The sequence below is a fragment of the Cetorhinus maximus genome, chromosome 4 (genome assembly GCF_964194155.1).
Source record: "Cetorhinus maximus chromosome 4, sCetMax3.hap1.1, whole genome shotgun sequence".
Taxonomy (NCBI): domain Eukaryota; kingdom Metazoa; phylum Chordata; class Chondrichthyes; order Lamniformes; family Cetorhinidae; genus Cetorhinus; species Cetorhinus maximus.
The window spans coordinates 164,425,820-164,444,686 of record NC_135882.1 but is presented as its reverse complement, the minus strand read 5'-3'; the positions used below and the strand labels follow the sequence as shown (position 1 = coordinate 164,444,686).

Genomic DNA, 18,867 nt, shown 5'->3' with positions numbered 1-18,867 from the left:
AAAATAGATAAGGAGGAGGTGCTAGAAAGGCCGATGGTACTTAAAGTCCAGATGTGATGCATCCTAGGTTGCTGAGAGAAGTAAAGAGTAGGAATTGTGGAGGTGCTGGCCTCAATCTTCCAATCCTCCTGCGATTCAGGGATGGTGCCAATGAACTGGAGGGTTTCAAACATTACAACCCTGTTCAAAACAAAAGCAGAAGGATAAACCTGGCAATTACAGGGCAGTCAGTTTAATGTCAGTGGTGGGGAAGTTTTTAGAAGCAATAATCCAGGAGAAAATTAATACCACTTGGACAAGCATGGACTAATAAAGGATAGTCACCATGGATTTGTTTTGGGAAAATTACGTTTGAGTACAGTTACATTTTTTAATGAGATAGCCGAGAGGGTGGATGAGGATAGTGCAGTTGCTGTGTACGCAGACTTCGAAAAGGCATTTGATAAAACACCACACATTAGACTTGTTAGCGACATTGGATAAAAAGGGCAGTGGCAGCAAGGATACTAAATTGGCAAAGAAATAGAAAACAGCAAGTTGTGAATGGCTGCTTTTGGACTGGAGAGAGGTCTACAGTCATGTCCCCCAAGTTTCAGTACCAGCAACACTGTTAGTTTTCATATCCATGAATGACTTGGGTTTGGGGACATAGGACATCATTTCAATATTTGCAGATGGCACTAAACCTGGAAGATGACAATAGCCTTCACAAGGATAAAAACAGCTGGTGGAGTATGCAGGCACATGGCAGATGGAATTCAACACAGAAAAGCGTGAGGTGATAGATACATTCTGGTAGGAAGAATGAGAGGAGACGTCAGGGTAGTTATGTTACTAGACCTGTAATCTAGAGACCTAGACTAGTGAGTTGAGATTAAATGCCACCACAGCAGCTGGGAAATTAAAATACGATGAATTAAATAAACCTAGAATAAAAATGCAGTCTCAGTAATGGTGACCATAAAACTGCCGAATTGTAAAAACCCATCTGTTCGCAAATGTCCTTGAGGGGAGTTGTCTGCCATCCTGACCAGGTGTGGTACCCAGCCCACAACAATGTGATTGACACTTAACCGTCCTCTGAAATGGCCTAGCAAGCCACTCAGTTGTATTGAACTGCTACACAAAATGCCTAAGAAGAATAAAACCTGATAGATCACCTGGCATCAACCTAGGCACCAGAAACCTCAAAGGCAGACCCAGCCCTGTCGACCCTGCAAAGTCCTCCTCATTAACATCTGGGGCCGTGTGCCAAAATTGGGAGAGCTGCTCCATAGACTATACACCCAACAGCCTGACATACTCTACAGCCAATATCCCAGTCTCCTCCATCAGCATCCCTGTGTGTATCATATCCTACCGGCAGGACAGACCAATCAGAGGTGACGGCACAGTGGTATACAGTCAGAAGGTGTTGTCCTGGAAGTCCCCAACATTGACTCAGGAACCCAGGAAACTTCATCCGTCTGATCAACCATGGGCAAGGAAACCTCCTGCTGATTACCACCTACTGCCCCACCCTAAGCTGATGCATCAGTACTCTTCCATGTTGAACACCACTTGAAGAAGCATAGAAAATGGCAAGGGCGCAGAATGTACTCTGGATGGAGGACTTCAATGTCCATCGCCAAGCATGACTCGGTAGCACCACTGCTAGCTGAACTGGTTGAGTCCTGAAGGACATAATCTGCCAGTCTGGGTCTATGGCAGGAGATGAGGGAAGCAACAAGAGGGATAAACCTAATTGAACTTGTCTTCACAAATCTAATTTTTGCATTTGTCCATGAAAGTATTGATAGGAGTGACCATCACACAGCCTTCGTGCAGACAAAGTCCTGTCTTCACATTGAGGATACCCTCCATCGTGTTGTCAGGTGCTACCACCGTGCTAATTGGGTAGATTTTGAGCAGATCTAACAACTCAAAATTGGGCAACCATGAGGCGCTGTGGGCCATCAGCAGCAGAAAAATTGTACTTAAAAACAACCAATTAAGCTAGCAGGGTCATTTGAGACCTCAGTGTATGGTCATTTCCGTCCTTTTGCGAGTTGCCCCTGGCCCAGGGTTACGAGCTGTGGCCAATGGCAGAACCAGCGAATTTTTGGTGGTGACTGCGGAAGAGCTAGAACCTCGAGGGACAATGGCTGCTTACAGGTGGAGGATCCTTCGGGAAAAGAGCTTGTGTTTCCTGTAAGCACACACAAGGAAGGCAACGGGAAATCACCTCATGCATTCTTTTCCCTAGTCATAATGCTCATTATAGCTGAAACTGGAAAGGCTCCAGCGAGCAACAAAGAGGAAAACACAGGGTATGAAGGCATGGAGAAATGAACTGAGTACCTGCCCTTGGGCAGATCACTACTACGCAATCTGTGGCCTCCTGGCCCAGCGTATTCCTCACTCAACCATTCCCATCAAGACAAGTTCCAATGAGGAGTGTACAAGAGCATGCACCAGGCATATCCCACAATGCCAGTGCAACCTGGATAGGCTACAACACAAGACTACATGCATGCTAGACAGAGGAAGCAGCTAAGCCATTCCACAACTAACAGGCCTGATCAAAGCTCTGCAGTCCTGCCACATCCAGTTGTGAATGGTGGTGGACAATTGAGCAGCTCATTGGAGGAGGAGGCTGCACAAATATCCCCATCCTCAATGATGGGGGAGCCCAGCACATCAGTGCAAAAGATAAGGCTGAAGCATTTGCAACAACCTTCAGGCAGAAGTGCCCAGTGGATGATCCAAATCGGCCTCCCCCAGAAGTCCCCAGCATCACAGATGCCAGTCTTCAGCCAATTTGATTCACTCCACATGATATCAAGAAATGGCTGAAGGCACTGGGTACTGCAAAGGCTATGGGCTCCCACAACATACCAGCAATAGTACAGAAGACTTGTGCTCCAGAACTTGCCACGCCCCTAGCCAAGATATTCCAGTACAGCTACAACAACAGCATCTATCCAACAAAGTGGAAAATTGCCCAGATTTGCCCTGTCCACAAACAACAGGCCAAATCCAATCTGGTCAATAACCTCCCAATCAGTCTATTCTCATTTATCAGCATAGCGATGGAACGTATCATCAACACTGCTATCAAGTGACACTTACTCAACACTAACCTCCTCACTGATGCTCATTTTGGGTTCTCATAGCTACTCAGCTCCTGACTTCATTACAGCCTTGGTCCAAACATTGACAAATGAGTTGAATTCCAGAAGTGAGGTGAGAGTGATATCTAGGCAACAGTGGACCCTGTGTAGCATTGAGTCCTCGTAAAATTGAAGTCAATGGGAATAAGGGGGGAAATTCTCTAGCACAAAAGAATACGGTTGTTGTTGTTGGAGGCCAATCATCTCAGTCCAAAGTCATCACTGCAGAAGTTCCTCAGGCTCTTTGGCCCCAAACATCTTCATCTGTTTTCTCCATAATCTTCTCTCTATCATAAGGTCAGAGGTGGGGATGTTTGATAATAATTGCACAGTGTTCAGTTCCATCCTTAACTCCTCAGATAATGAAGCAGTCCGTGTCCACACGCAGAAAGACCTGGACAACACTCGGGCTGATAAGTTGCAAGTAATGTTCGCACCACAATCTAACTATCTCCCCCTGACATTCAATGTCATTACCATCACTGAATCCCCCACTATTAACAGCCTGGGCCTCACCATTGACCAAAAATTTAACTCAACAAGCCACATAAATACTGTGGCTGCAAGAGCAGGCCAGAAGCTGGGCATTCTCAACTCCTGTCTCCAAAAAGACTGTCCGCTATCTGCAAGGCACAAGTCAGGAGCGGAATACATTCCATTTGCCTGGAAGAGTGCAGCTCCAGTAACACTCAAAAAGCTCAACACTGTCCAGGACAAAGCAGCCTGCTTGATTGGCACCCCATCCACAAACATTCACTCCCTCCAACACCGACACACAGTAGCAGCAGTGTGTACCATCTACAAGATGCTCTGCAGGAACTCACCAAGGCTCCTTCGACAGCACCTTCCAAGCCCACGGCCTCTACCATCTAGAAGGGCGAGGGAAGCAGCTGCATGGCAACGCCACCACCTGCAAGATCCCCTCCAAGCCACTGTCCATCCTGACTTGGAAGCTGTTCCTTCACTGTCACTGGGTCAAAATCCTGGAAACTCCCTCCCTAACAGCACTGTGGGTGTTCCTACACCATATGGACTGCAGCGGTTCAAGAAAGTGGCTGCGATTTCCAGAAATTCCTACTTCAAGTCAACAGACCTTTGGGTGGTCTGTCAAATTTTCCATCCCGACCGCGACGGTTCCCACCACGGGCGGGACTGGAGATTCCCGGCCAGTCGCTCACCCCCACTTCTCAAAGGTAATTAGGGATGGGCAACAAATGTTGCCGTTCCCATGATCAAAAAGAAAAGGGGCTGCACTAGTAGGGGACTGGACAGGGTGCAGGGAGGGAGAGACGGTGGAGGAAGTGGAAACATTGAAGAAATTGTGGAGTTTGTGGAGAGATTGTGGAGGTCATGGGGTGATTATGGTAGTCATGTTTTATTCTCAAGTCTCCCATGTCTCTTAGTGGAGCTAGTAAACCTGCTATTCCATACTTATGCTCCATTTCTTCAATTAATCATGCCTTGTTATGATCTTAAAGTCATCTCACCATTTAAAAATAACTATTAGTTGGCTGGGCTCAACACCAAATCTTTCGCAGATGTTATATAGCAGCCTTAATAAAGTAATGTCTAACAAACCTTTTACCTAATTGGGCAGTGGTGCTTGTTGTTGCAACACAAAGGGATCAGGGAAAAAGGATCAAACATCATTATATTCCCATAAAGAAGAAATGGACTGCCATTTGTAAATTCCTGCTGCACTCCCATTGTTTACGAAGGCTTCATTTAAAAGAGTAATTGTGATTTACAGCCTGGAGCTTCTGTTCAATCAGTTATACGTGTTTCACTAACGTTAAAGATGTTTTATCAGGGGATGTGTGTGTCTGCCAGGAGCGACTGGTGATTGTGTTGGTGATTTATTAAATAATACTGCATCGGTGAGCATTTGCTGTTGATTATCTAAGAAGTAGAGCAGGTACCAGCTAGTGTTGATTTTGCAAAATGAATACTACAACAACTTATATTTAATTGGGGAGGTGGCGGCTTAGCGAGATTGTTACTAGACTAGTAATCCAGAGACCGAGGGTAATGCTTTGGGGACTGGAGCTCAAATCCCACCATGGCAGATGGCAGAATATGAATTTAATAAAAATGTGGAATTAAAAGCCTAATGATGACCATGAAACCATTGTCAATTGGTGTAAAAACCCATCAGGTTCACTAATCTGCTATCCTTACTCGGTCTAGGCTACATGTGACTCCAGACCCACAGCAATATGGTTGATTCTTATATGCCCAGAGCCTACACCATATGGACTGCAGCGGTTCAAGAAGGCAGCTCACCACCACCTTCACAAGGGCAATTAGGGTTGGACAATAAATGCTGGCCTAACCAGCAATGCCCACATCCAATGAATGAATTTTTAAAAAATAGAGCCTTTCATGTCATAAAATGTTCCAAGGTCTTTGTAGGAGCATCGTAGAACAAAAATTCTAGATTGATTCCTGAGATGAGAGGGCTACCCTTGCTTTAGAATGTGCTGGGCCAGGATTGCAACAAGGAAGATATGTACACCTATCTACTTAAAAGCTAGCTTATTTATACTATTTACAATATGTACAGTGTGAGTTAAAGGGAAGGCACATCTCCCCTCAGGGCTGCCTATCTGCTGCCTACAGTAACTCACACCTGATGTCAGTGCTATAACATCATGCGCCCCACAGATTAACATGTCCATCCTTATTAACCATTTATACTACAGTTCTATGAGGAGAGATTGAATAGAATGGGTCTATATTCTCTGGAGTTTAGAAGAATGAAACGTATAAAGTTCTTAGACAGCTTGACAGAATAGATACTGAAAGGCTTTTTCCCAAACTCGAGAGTCTAGAGCACGGTCACAGTCTCGGGATAAGGGTTTGGCCAAATGAGGCAAAGAGAACTTTCTTTGCTCAAAGGGTTACAAATCTTTGGAAATTTCTACCCCAAAGGATATATATTCAAGAGTAAAATCAATAGAGTTTTGGACAACTTAGGAAATTAAGGGGGAGCAGGCAGGAAAGTAGAGTTGAGTTAGAAGATCGGTCATTAGCTTATGAAATGGTGGAGCAGGCTAGAAGGGCCATACATGGCCTCCTCTTCTTATGTTCTTATACTGGTTTGCAAAAAGTTTGCTAACATTTGAATTCACTTAATTGAATGAGTTAGTAAACTTACTGTTCAGTGTGGAATAGTTGAGGTGACCAGGAGAAATGCCTTTAAGGGAAAGCCAGATAAACACATGTGGAGAAAGTGATAGCATAAAAGAATTCTAGAAAGCTTACAGCACAGAAGGAGGCCTTTTGGACCATCGTGTCTTTGACGGCTATCTGTAAGAGTAATTCACCTAGTCCCACTCCCCTGCCTTTTCCCTGGAGCCCTGCAACTTTTCTCCTCTTCAGGTAATGATCCAATTCTCTTTTGAAAGCCATATTGGATCCACTGTCACCACACTGTCAGGCAGGGCATTCCAGATCCTAACTACTGGTTGCACAAAAAAGGTTTTCCTCGTGCCGCTATTGTTTCATTTGCCAAAAAGCTCAAATCAGTGTCCTCTGGTTCTTACTCTGCCGCCAGCGGGAACAGTTTCTCTGTCCAGGTCATTCATGATTTTTAATTACTCTATTAAATCTCGCCTCTACCTTCTCTTCCCTAAGGAAGAAAGCCCCAGCATCGCCAACCTATCTACATTTATTAAGACTCTCATCCTACGAAATATCCTCATAAACCTCGTCAGCGCCCTTTTGTTATGCCTGCATCGTGTACCCATGAATGTATGAAGTAGATGGACATTTTTACTTTTAAAGAAGCAGCAAGGAGTCCAGACGTGGGGTGACCTTCTTTTGAGTTTCCTGTACAGACACAGGAATTGATTCATGTCTGGATATGTCTCTGGGAAGCCACTTAAAGTGTAAAGAACTGATGCTGATGATTGCCACTCTCCATTTCAATTAAAGTGACTCAGAGTAACAATATCTGATAGACTTGCAGACCTCATGGAGATGGAAATACAAATAAGGATATTCAGAGGCTATTCATAATTGGAATGTTGATTGGGATACCAAACATTCCCCATTGTGTGACAATTGCTTATCTCATCAAACCATTTGTGTGGACAATGGGAACACCAATACTGTGGGCACATGACAGAAACTGGCTTGTGATAGGAAATACCTTATTAATTCACAAGGGCAGCCCATAGCAGGGTAGTCTAGGATACAAAAATTACAGAGGGAAGACATCTCACCCAGAAAAAGGAACAAACCTGTATAGAAATTTATCTAAAGGCAGAGAAGTGGGGCTACCCTTTCTACCTGCAGATTATATCTTCACTACAGAGGCTCGACCACAACTTTGACTGGAAAAGCTAGAAACTTGCTGTAGCATGGAATAAGCCACTGTGAGTTCATCACCAGAAACTTCCAACCTCCATTTTCTTCTGTGAGCCAAGAGAGGATCCTTAGACCTGCAACAACATTCAATTACCATCTCAAGAATTGACAGTAATATTGACTTTGGAGATCTAAGTGCATGCTACATCTTTTGTAATCATTTTTTTCTTTTGTGAGCACATTTTGTGAATGAGTGAATGATATTGCATTTACATTTCGGGCGTTGAGAAAATAAATGTTTATTCGTTTAATTTAACACGAGAAAACATGTCTTGTGTCTGTCACTGAAACTGACAGCACTTAAAGAGTTCTTTTAAAACACACCTTGTGGTAATTAGTCGAGAGGTGGAAAGAAAGGGAAACAATCCTATTATCCCTCTCTATCTGTATCACTCGCTCTAATGCATTCACATCCTTCTTAAAGTGTGGTGCCCAGAGTTGAACAATATACCCCAGAAGATGTTACAATCTCCTTAGAGGTCAATACCTTTTAAAATGAAATTCAAACTTCCAGTTAATAGCTGAAAGGATAACATGATAAGATTCATGTTTTAAGACTTTTACTGTAACACAAAACTAAAAGTACCATTGCTAAATGCTGTTTTTGTAAGGAACATATACTTTAAACTACGGAACAGGACTTTTTCCTTTTTACTTTTAGCATAACTGTAAAAACACAATTCACGAGTACACTTTACACTGGTCTTTAAGCGGACATTTAATTCATCCAAAATCTGTCCAATGTGATTCGTAGCTTCTGAGGGTTTACTTCTGTTATTTTCCTTTCTCAGCCTTATAACTCTCTTTCTCCCTCGGGCCCTGGCTGACTGACCTTGTCTGTGAGTTTTTAGACCCTTCCCCTCTCAGAACTCATCTCCAGGGCAACATGAATCACATGGGCCTTGTATCCAGGTTGAAATAATGATCAATCATCCTTGGGACCCCAACTCTCTTTTAGCTTGGAAGTAAATGGGCAGCTTAAAGCACAATTGTTTACAAGCCAATATTCTCTGGCCTGAATTTTTACAAAGCCAGAAGGCTCTGCATCCTAGCCAAAATGGCACCAGCGTTCTGAATCCTGAAGTCCCACTCCTGAACCTGGCACCCAGCATTTTCCATGGTAGGAGGGTTGTAGTTTGCACATCCATTGTTCACTGAGGCAGCTGCAAATGTAAAAGTGGCATGGAGGGTATGAGGAGCCATGGTGGTATGTAGAGAGGCATGAGGTGGCGTGGAGGGTATGTTGGACCATGGGGAGTAAGTGGGGGGCAAGAGGTAGCATCAATTCACATGGATGAGGCATGGTGTGGAGACTGAAGGGGTGTGAGGAGTAAGGTCTTGAGGGCTGTTTTTGGTTTTATTGCTTTTTTCACAAGTGGGGTGAAGTCCCAGGTAAACAAGGTGGGTCCTTTAAACAGCAGCATCAGCCCCTGTGGCTGCCTCCGAGCTCTTTCCAGGGCTACCTGCACACCACCACCTCTGCCACCTCCCCCTGCCCCCACCACCGCCCCCTGCCCCCACCACCGCCCCCTGCCCGGAACAAAAACCTGAAGATTGGAGGCATCTTCTCCCAAGTCGGTTTTGCAGATTCGGGAATTATCCCGACTCTGCGCTCTTGACTCGGGAGCAAACATTTGGCCCACAGTCTACCCATTGTTAGCACACAGGAGACTGAGGAACTCCTCAAGTGATGCCCTGGGACTTAGATAATTGACTCTCCAACAACTGCGACCATCTTCCTTTGTGTTCATTATGACTCCAGCCAGCAGAGAGTTTTCCCCCTGAATCTCATTGACTCCAGTTTTTCTAGGGCTCCTTGATGCCACACTCAGTCGAATGCTGCCTTGATGTCAAGGACAGTCACTATCACCTCACCTCCTGGAATTCAGCTCTTTAGTCCGTGTTTGGACCAAGACTGTAATGAGGTCAGGAACTGAGTGGCCCTGGTAGAACCGAAACTGAGCATCAGTGAGCAGGTTATTCTTGAATAAGCGCCACTTGATAGCAGTGTCGATGACACCTTCCATCACATTGCTGATGACTGAGAGTAGACTGATGGGGCAGTTATTGGCCAGTTCAGTTGTTCCAGTTGACCAGTTGGATTTGTCCTGTTTTTTGCATCTAAGACATACCTGGGCAATTTTCCACATTGTCAGGTAGTTGACAGTGTTGTAACCGTACTGAAATAGCTTGACTAGGGACATGGCAAGTTCTGGAGCACGGGTCTTCAGTGCTATTGCCAGAATGTTGTCAGAGCCCAGAGCCCAGTGCCTTCAGCTTTTCTTCATATCACATGGTGTCAATCGAATTGGCTGAAGACTGGCATCTGTGGTGCTGGGGGTCTCAGAAGGAGGGCAATATGGATCATCCACTCGGCACTTCTTGCTGGAGTAGGCTGCAAATACTTCAGCCTAATCTTTTGCATTGATGTGTTGGGCTCCCCCATCATTGAGGATGGGGGTATTTGTGGAGCCTCCTCCACCAGTTAGTTGTTTAATTGCCCACACCATTCACGACTGGATGTGGCAGGACTGCAGAGCTTAGATCTGTTGGTTGCAGGATCACTGAATTCTATCACGTGCTGTTTCCATTGTTTGGCATGTGTTGTGGCTTCGCCAGGTTGACACCTCATTTTTAGGTATGCCTGGTGCTTCTTCTGGCATGCCCTCCTGTGCTCCTCATTGAACCAAGGGCTGGTCCCCTGGCTTAATGATAATGGTAGAGTGGGGGATATACTGGACATAGAGGTTACAAATTGTGGTTGTATATAATTCTGCCTCTGCTGATGGCCCACAGCACCTAATGGATGCCCAGTTTTGAGCTGCTAGATCTATTCAAAACCTATCCTATTTAGTACGGTGGTGATGCCACACAACACGATGGAGAGTATCTTCAATGTGAAGGCGGGACTTTGACTGTGCAGTGGTCACTCCTACCAATATTGTCATGGGCAGATGCACCTGTGGCAGGTAGAATGGTGAGGACAATGACAAGTGGGTCTTTCCCGCTTGTTGGTTCCCTCACCATCTACTGCAGACCCAGTCTAGCATTATATCCTCTAAAACTCGGTCAGCAGTGGTGCTACCAAGCTACCCCTTGCTGATGGACATCGAAGACCCCACTTGCACTTGCGACCCTCAGTGTTTCTTCCAAGTGATGTTCAATATGGAGGGTTAATGATTCATCAGCTGAGGGGATGCATGGGTTCCAGAGATGGTAATTAGCAGGGGGTTTCCTTGCCTATGTTTGACCTGATTCCATGAGACTTCATGGGGTCCAGAGACAATGTTGAGGACTCCTAGGGCAACTCCCTCCCTACTGTATATCACTGTGCCACCACCTCTGGTGGGTCTATTCTGTCAGTGGGACAGGACACACCAGGCATGGTAATAGTGGTGCCTGGGGCATTGTAGGTTATGGTTCTGTGATTATGAATATATTAGGCTGTTTCTTGACTAGTCTGTGGGACAACCCTCCCACCTTTGGCACAAGCCCTCCAGGTGTTAGTAAGGAGGACTTTGCAAGATCGAGAGGGCTGGGTGTGCTGTTGTCGTTTCCGGTGTCTAGGTCAATCCCAGGTGGTCCTTCCTGTTTCATTCCTTTTAGGATTCGTAGCAGTTTGATACAACTGAGTAGCTTGCTAGGCCATTTCAGAGGGCAGTTAAGGAGTCACATGTAGGCTAAACCAGGTAAGGGTGACAGATTTCCTTCCCTAAAGGACAACAACGGTTTCATGGTCATTATTACTGAGGCTCGCTTGAATTTGAATTCTACCAGCTGCCAGGGTGGGATTTGAGCCCATGTCCCCAGAGCATTAGCCTGCTTCACTGGATTGCTGGTCCAGTGACATTACCACTACACCACCAAAAGGATATATTCCAATCATTTTAACCATTCTATGTGGTAGCCAATTCCTCATTCTAACCACTCTCTGAGTAAAGCAGAATTTTCTATTAGCTTTATTCGTAACTATCTTTTTTTTTCGTTCATGGGATGTGGGCATCGCTGGTTAGGCCAGCATTTATTGCCCATCCTTAATTGTCCTTGTTCAGAGGGCATTTAAGAGTCAACCACATTGCTGTGGGTCTGGAGTCACATGTAGACCAGGCCAGGTAAGGACAGCAGATTTCCTTCCCTAAAGGACTATAGCGAAACAGATGGGTTTTTACAACAATCGGCAATGGTTTCATGGTCATCATCAGAATTTTATTTCCAGATCTTTATTGAATTCAAATTTCACCATTGAACCCGGGTTCCCAGAACATTACCCTGGGTCTCTGGGATACCACTCCAATGACAATACCACCATGCCACTGCCTCCCTAGGGTTCCTAGTTTCAGACTCCCCCACAACAGTGAGCATCTTCCCTATGGCCAGGATTTTCCCATTAGCAAAATGGGGGGCAGGGCCCGCTCGCTGACGCATGAAATGACGCGTGGTGATGTTGGGCGGAACTCCCGACATCACCGCGCCCCATTTAAATTTTCAGGTGGGCGGGGGCTTAGCAAAATCAGCTGTGCGCCCACCAACCTGTCGATGGCCAACTGAGACCATTGACAGAGTCATTAAAGTAATTAATGGACCTGCCCGTCCAACCTTAAGGTGGGCGGGCAGGCCGGGAGCCCTGGCGGGCATTAGAAAAAATATGAAACCTCATCCACGGGCAGGATGAGGTTTCATGTAGGCTTTTAAAAATTTAATTAAAGTCTTTTTAAATGTTATGGACACGTCCCAACTCATGTGACAGTGTCACATGAGGGGACATGTCAGGGAATTTTTTTTTTCTATTTTTAATATTTTTCAAGGTACAACCGATCTCCCTGAGGCAGCACTTAGCCTCAGGGAGATGAGTGCGTTCTTTCATGCGCATGCGCGAAAAAGCGCACTCTCAGGTTTAGGGATTCCCCCCACCCGCTCAGGGAGCGCACAGTGCTTCCGTGCGTACGTCACGCTGGGCGGGCCTTAATTGGCCCGCCCACGTAAGATGGCGGCGCGCCCCCAATCGGGGGCGCTGATCGGAGGCACACCTATGCGCGCCCACTCTTCAAATTCCCCCCCACCGACGGGGGGACAATTCTGCCCCATGCCTGCCCTACCAAACCCCTTTAGAACTTTAAAGACCTCGATCAAGTCAACTTTCAGCCTTCTCTTTCCTGGAAAAAAAGAGCCCCATCCAGTTCACCCTTCAGTTATAACATTTTAGTTCTAGTATCATCCTTGCAAAACCTCTTTTCTGCACTTGCTCCATTTTGTAATATGGAAACCAGATGGTTCACAGTAAGCTAAGTATATTCAAACAAATATCGAATTTGCTCTATATAATTTTATATATAATTTTAACTTAAATGTTTAGTGAGTTTTAACTTCAATCAATTTCATCACAATGTCCTTTTTCAGACACAGCTTCCAATTCCTGGGGCAGTGAACAATCATTTAACGACGCAAAACCATAACAAGAACAGGGCAATTCCAGTATGCTTGCTGAAGATTGATTCTCCTTGAATTTTGCTGCGGACACCTAGTGCAACAAATGGCAGCACTTAACATCTCACTAGGCACGGACGCCACCATCTCCCCACGCACGGATGCCACTATCTCTCCTTGGTTGCCGAACGGAACAGTGCCTGAAATAAATGGCAGCAGCCATGTGAACAAGAGTGCAGTGAAAGAGTGTACCCAAATCCCAATTCCCACTGAGGTGTACCTCATCCTCGCAGGGGTTAGCTTGCTTGAAAACCTGCTGGTGATCATCGCGGTGATCAAAAACAGGAACCTACATTCCCCGATGTACTTCTTCATCTGCAGCCTGGCTGTTTCAGATATTCTACTAAGTTTGACCAAAGCCTGGGAAGCAATTACAATATCTATAACATCTGGCAAGGAACATCTGTTCGCTAATGCATTGTTAAATAGATTGGATGATGTGTATGACTCGATATTGTGCATATCTTTCACAGCTTCCATTTTCAATTTGGCAGCAATCACGACTGACAGATATATCACTATTTTCCATGCCCTGCGGTACCACAACATCATGACAGGGAAGCGAGTAACAATTATCATTACAGCAATATGGGTCTTTTGTACTTTTACCGGGATCATTATGATCTCTTTCGCCAAGTACAATGCCATTGTTAGCTTCTTTTTCATACTGTTTTTCATAACGTTGGTTCTCATTGTGTCCCTCTACATATTTATGTTCCTGTTGGCTCAAATGCATGCAAAGCGGATCAGAAACCTTCCGGGTCACGTAGTTCGTCGACGGGCCAATTTTAAAGGAGCCCTCACATTAACGATCCTCCTTGGAATCTTTATTGCATGTTGGGCCCCATTTTCCCTACACCTCACTCTCTATTTATTCTGCCCTTCAAACCCATACTGTGCATGTTTTATATCCCTCTTTCAGATTGATCTAATTTTCATCATGTGCCACTCAATGATTGACCCTCTTATTTATGCATTCCGAAGTCCTGAACTATGCAACACTTTTAAGAAAATGTTGTGTTGCATTAAAAGACAGAGCTACTTGCATAGACCAGGCACTTGTTCTAATGACTAGCTGAGTGACACAGACCAGAAAGGCCCACTTTTGGTCTACAGCCTGTGCTGAGTTCTCTGATTTCAGGTTGAGCGGGTGTTAAGGATGCTATAAGTGGCAGCACTCTCGCCACGCTTAAAAACCTGAGGACAAAATCTAGGCTGTCACTCCAGTGCAATAATAGGGGAGTGCTGCACTGTCAGTAGTGCCGTCTTTTAGTCAAGATGTTAAATCAGAGGATTATGGCACTATTCAAAGAAGAGCAGTGTCTTAGCCAATATAGATCCCTCAATCTACATCATGTTTCCTACATTACAACAGTGACTACATTTCAAAAATTACTTAATAGATTGTAAAGCATTTTGGGATGCCCTACAATCATGAAAGATACTATATAGATGCAATATTTTTCTTTCTTAGGTAAGCCTGGGCTAAGGAATGGAGAAAATCCAATGGGGCTTCTGCTCCTAATCACTGACTAGTAACAATGCTGGAAGCACAATACAGATGTGCATTGGGTTCAGCTGGTTCATGCTGTTCAGGCCTCCCATACTCAGTGTCAAGCTCCACATTGTTGGGGCACCACAAGATGATCAGCAGCAATGAGGTGGTGCTTTCAGGACCGAGCATACAAATATATGAAGTTGACAGGCTGTCCCAGTAACCGTGCTGTCCCATACACTATGCTGGGTGGAACATCATGACTAAACATTTCATTAACAACACCTTGTCCAATAGAGCATTACCTTTGCTATATTGATGAATGACATTAGTAATATTAGTATTGCTATCCAATGCACAGCGTCTCACATCTGTAACATAGGCATCATCTACAGGACTTTTGACTGATGCAAAATCATCATTTGGCATAAACTTAGAATCATATTGGATCCACCCTAAATACTCATTAGTGGTCTGTATGGTCTCTGATGGTATCTGAACAGGCTGTTGCTATTACTGCCACCATTACACTCCAGCTTCTTTTCCAAGGATCTCTTGGTTACTCTTACGGTTACTTTTCCTTCCCTTGATTGAATGCAATATTTCTCCCTGCTTTTGTCCTGCAAGGTAACTTTCTTAAGTGCAATTCTGTTTCAACCCTGGTTTACCTCTGTACCTCTTCCTTGTCAACAATAATTGTTCTCTCTTTTGTTTGATAATGGTTTAAGGCAGAACCCATTTATCCTCAGTACTTGATAGAGAGGGTGTGAGGTGAATGAGCCAAAAAGGAACAGCTGTGTTGATACTTATGTAGGTAATGATTTTAAAAGTTGGTTAAAGTCATTCATTTTTGTGTAACAATGCTGTAGCATTAAGTGTGCCTTATACACAGTGATTATATTCTCTGGAGTTTAGAGGAATGGGAGGCGGTCTCATTGCAACTTACAAGATTCTGAAGCAACCTGATAGGGCGGACGCTCAGAGATTGTTTCCACTGGTCGGGAATCTAAAACACAGTCTCAGGGTGAGGGGTCAATCATTTCAGACTGAGATGAGGAGAAATTTCTTCGCTCAAAGGGTTGTGAATCTTTGGAATTCTCGACCTCAAAGGGTTGCTGGGTGCTCCATCATTGAATACGTTTAAGGCTGGGATGGACAGATTTGTGGTCTCTCAGGGAACTGAGGGACATGGGGAACAGGTGGGAAAATGGAGTTGAAGCCCATGATCAGCCATGATCACATTGAACATAGTCTATTCCTGCTCCTATTTCTTATGCTCTTATGTTCTTAACTAGTATTTACTGCTCAAACTAGCTGTGCTCAAAGTGTGAAATCATCCACTTTAAACCAAATAGAGATAAAGCAAGGTACTTTCTATATCCACTTAGAAGCGATGGTGAAATCTGTTGAAAAGTTAGGAACAGTGGAGGTCCAGTGAGACTTGGAATCCCCAGGTGCTAGGATGTCATGGTACAGAAAATAATTTTTAAAAAGCTAATGGAATAGTTGTACTTATATCTAGAGGACTAGAACACAGGAGGTGGAAGTTAAGCTTCAGCAATACCAGGGGGGCCAATTTTCTTTTACCTAAAGAGCCTTTCTCAAAAAATAATGCCTAAAATGAAAACTATCGGAAGCCGTAAGAGGAAAAATAATTAAGGAGTGCAGTTAAGATAGAAACACACCTTAAGAGGACAAAATTCTTCAACAAGAATCTAAGGAGCATTATGCAATAATTTTATGCTGCAGAAGTCATTCTGCTTCAACTTCTCTCTGACATAGATAAGAATTGCCGAATTTCATCTAATTTCAATCTTCCATATAACTCAGGCAAAAGACCAGTTCTGCATCCCTGGAATAGGTAAATACTGTAAAATTTTGATTTCAAAGTTGAATATTGATGTTACCCAAATCTTAGATGGCCTTTATTTCAAAGGGAATGGAGTATAAAAATAGGGAAGTCTTGTTAAAACTATACAAGGCACTAGTTAGACCACACCTAGAATACTGTGAACAGTTTTGATCCCCTTATCTAAGGAAAGATATACTGGCATTGGAGGCACTCCAGAGAAGGTTCACTAGGTTTATTCCGGGTATGGAGGGATTTTCTTATGAGGAGAGGTTGAGGAGGTTGGGCCTGTTCTCATTGGAGTTTGGAAGAATGAGAGGCGCCTTATTGAAACATATAAGATTCTTAGGGGGCTTGACAGGGTAGATGCTGAGAGGTTGTTTCCCTTTGTGGAACAGTCGAGGACCAGAGGGCATAATCTCAGAGTGAGGGGTCGCCCATTTAAGACAGAGATGATGAGGAATTTCTTGTCTCAGAGGGTTGTTAATCTGCGGAATTCTTTACCACAGAGGGCCGTGGAGGCTGGGTCATTAGGTATATTCAAAGCTGAGATAGACAGATCTTCAATCAGTAAGGGAATCAAGGGGTATGGGGAAAAGGCAGGAAAGTGGAGTTGAGGATTATCAGATCAGCCATGATCTCATTGAATGGCAGAGCACACTCGATGGGCCAAATGGCCTGCTTCTGCTCCTACATCTTATTTGCCTTTGGCTTTATCAACTTTATGTTGTAACAGCACAATTTCTTTCACTTCTAGGCAAATATCTTTTGGCAAAGGTTTTGAGCTTTGCTAACAAATGCTAGGCAGAATTCGAACCATTGTTAACGTGAAACATTTCACCTCATATCGGGCATATACACATCCTGTTTGACTATGCATCAATGAATTGAATTATGATTGTCAACAACCAGGCGATTGGACTGTTAAAGGGTATTTGAACTTTTAATTTATTTTTGTAAGACCTCAATTGCCAAATATTTTCTGAAATAATCCCCAGACAAATGGTATTTAGAAGCCTGACATTGTAGAAACTAAATTTTTGATTAAGTAAATGAATAATTCAATAAGGAAAATTGTATCGCTCTCTAGTTCTTTGATTTGACATTTTATTGACTTAATTTTATTAGGCTTTTTCGAGATAATGCAAACAAAATGGAAAAGGTTGGGAGTCACAAATGAGATGTTAAAAAGCCGCGTGTGTTTCTGAAATCATGGGTTGCCGAATATTGGCCTATACAAAGCCCTAGTTAGTCCAGACCTGGAGAACAGTTCCAGGCACCACACCTCAGAAAAGATATGTTGCCCTTGAAGGGGTGCAGTTTAGATTTGCTGCAGTTTGGATTATTTATAATTTATGTAGAATCAACAACCACAGATGGCCAGCTTTATTTTACATAATGACATGATTAAATGTTGAAAGTTGAAAATAATTCATGCATATTCTGCTCATATATTTCACAATTATTTGTAATTCAACAATTAGACAGATGCAACAGCCCCAGTGCACGAAGAGAGTTCATCGTTCTTACTTTCTGCTCATAAACTAAGCAGACGAATTCCATAACATTTACATTTCCTATAAATTTGCATGACGGTATATTTAGTCACAATTTCGAGGATATAATTCAATAAAGGATCCTTGCAAATGCTTTAACACTATTTTTCTTATCCTTATTATTCCTGTAATAAGGCTGCAAGGCACTTGAATCTTGCACTGAAGCTCATCGCAGGTTTTAGGCACAGTATCTGATTTAATCCATTAAAAATGGGAAGGTGGATAAACCAGGTAACTGGAGGACAGTTGGCCGAATGTCAGTGATGAGGAAGCTTCTGGAGACGATAATCTGGGACAAGGTTAATAAGGTGAGTTAGTAGATGACAGCTATCATGGATTTGTTTAAAGGGAAATCTTGCCAGATAAACTTGATTGAGTTCTTCAGTGAAGTAATGGGGAGGGTTGATGAGAGTAGTGCAGTTGACATTGCATATATGGTTCTCAAAGGACATTTGATAAAGTGCCACTTAATAGCAAAAATTGAAGGATTAAAGGGACGGGGCAGTTTTGTGGGCACAAAACTGACTAGGAAACAGAAATCAGACAGTAATGGTGATTGGTTGTTTATCAGGCTGGGCGGAAGTATACAGCAGTGTCCGATATGCAGGAGTCGATTTTAGGACTGCTCTTTCTATATATTAATGACCTAGGCTTGGATACAAAGGGCAATATTTCAAAGTTTGCAGATAGCATAAAGCCTGGAAATGCATTAAACAGCTGAGAGAATAGTAACAGACTTCAGGAGGTCATGGACAGGCTGGTGAAGGGGACAGACACATGGCAGATGAAATTTAATGCAGAGAAGTATGAAGTGCTGTATTTTGGAAGGAAAAGCTATGGGAGACAATAGGAGCTAAATTGTACCTTTTTTAAAAAGAATGCAGGAACAGAGAGACAGCTGGAGATTCACATTCACAAATCTTTGAAGGTTGCAGGATCTGTTTTTTTTAATTGTTCATC

General features: G+C 43.7%; 1 protein-coding gene across 1 annotated transcript in view; it reads left to right on the top strand.

Moving 5' to 3' along the window:
• Positions 1-18,356, top strand: part of LOC144680016 (adrenocorticotropic hormone receptor-like) — a 123,737-nt gene extending 105,381 nt beyond the window's left edge. Inside the window, exon 2 of the mRNA XM_078541097.1 lies at positions 12,921-18,356. Coding sequence (XP_078397223.1) covers positions 13,054-14,082 — 1,029 coding nt within the window. The 5' untranslated portion in view covers positions 12,921-13,053 and the 3' untranslated portion in view covers positions 14,083-18,356. The remainder of the gene's footprint in view (positions 1-12,920) is intronic.
• The last annotated feature ends 511 nt before the right edge of the window (positions 18,357-18,867 follow it).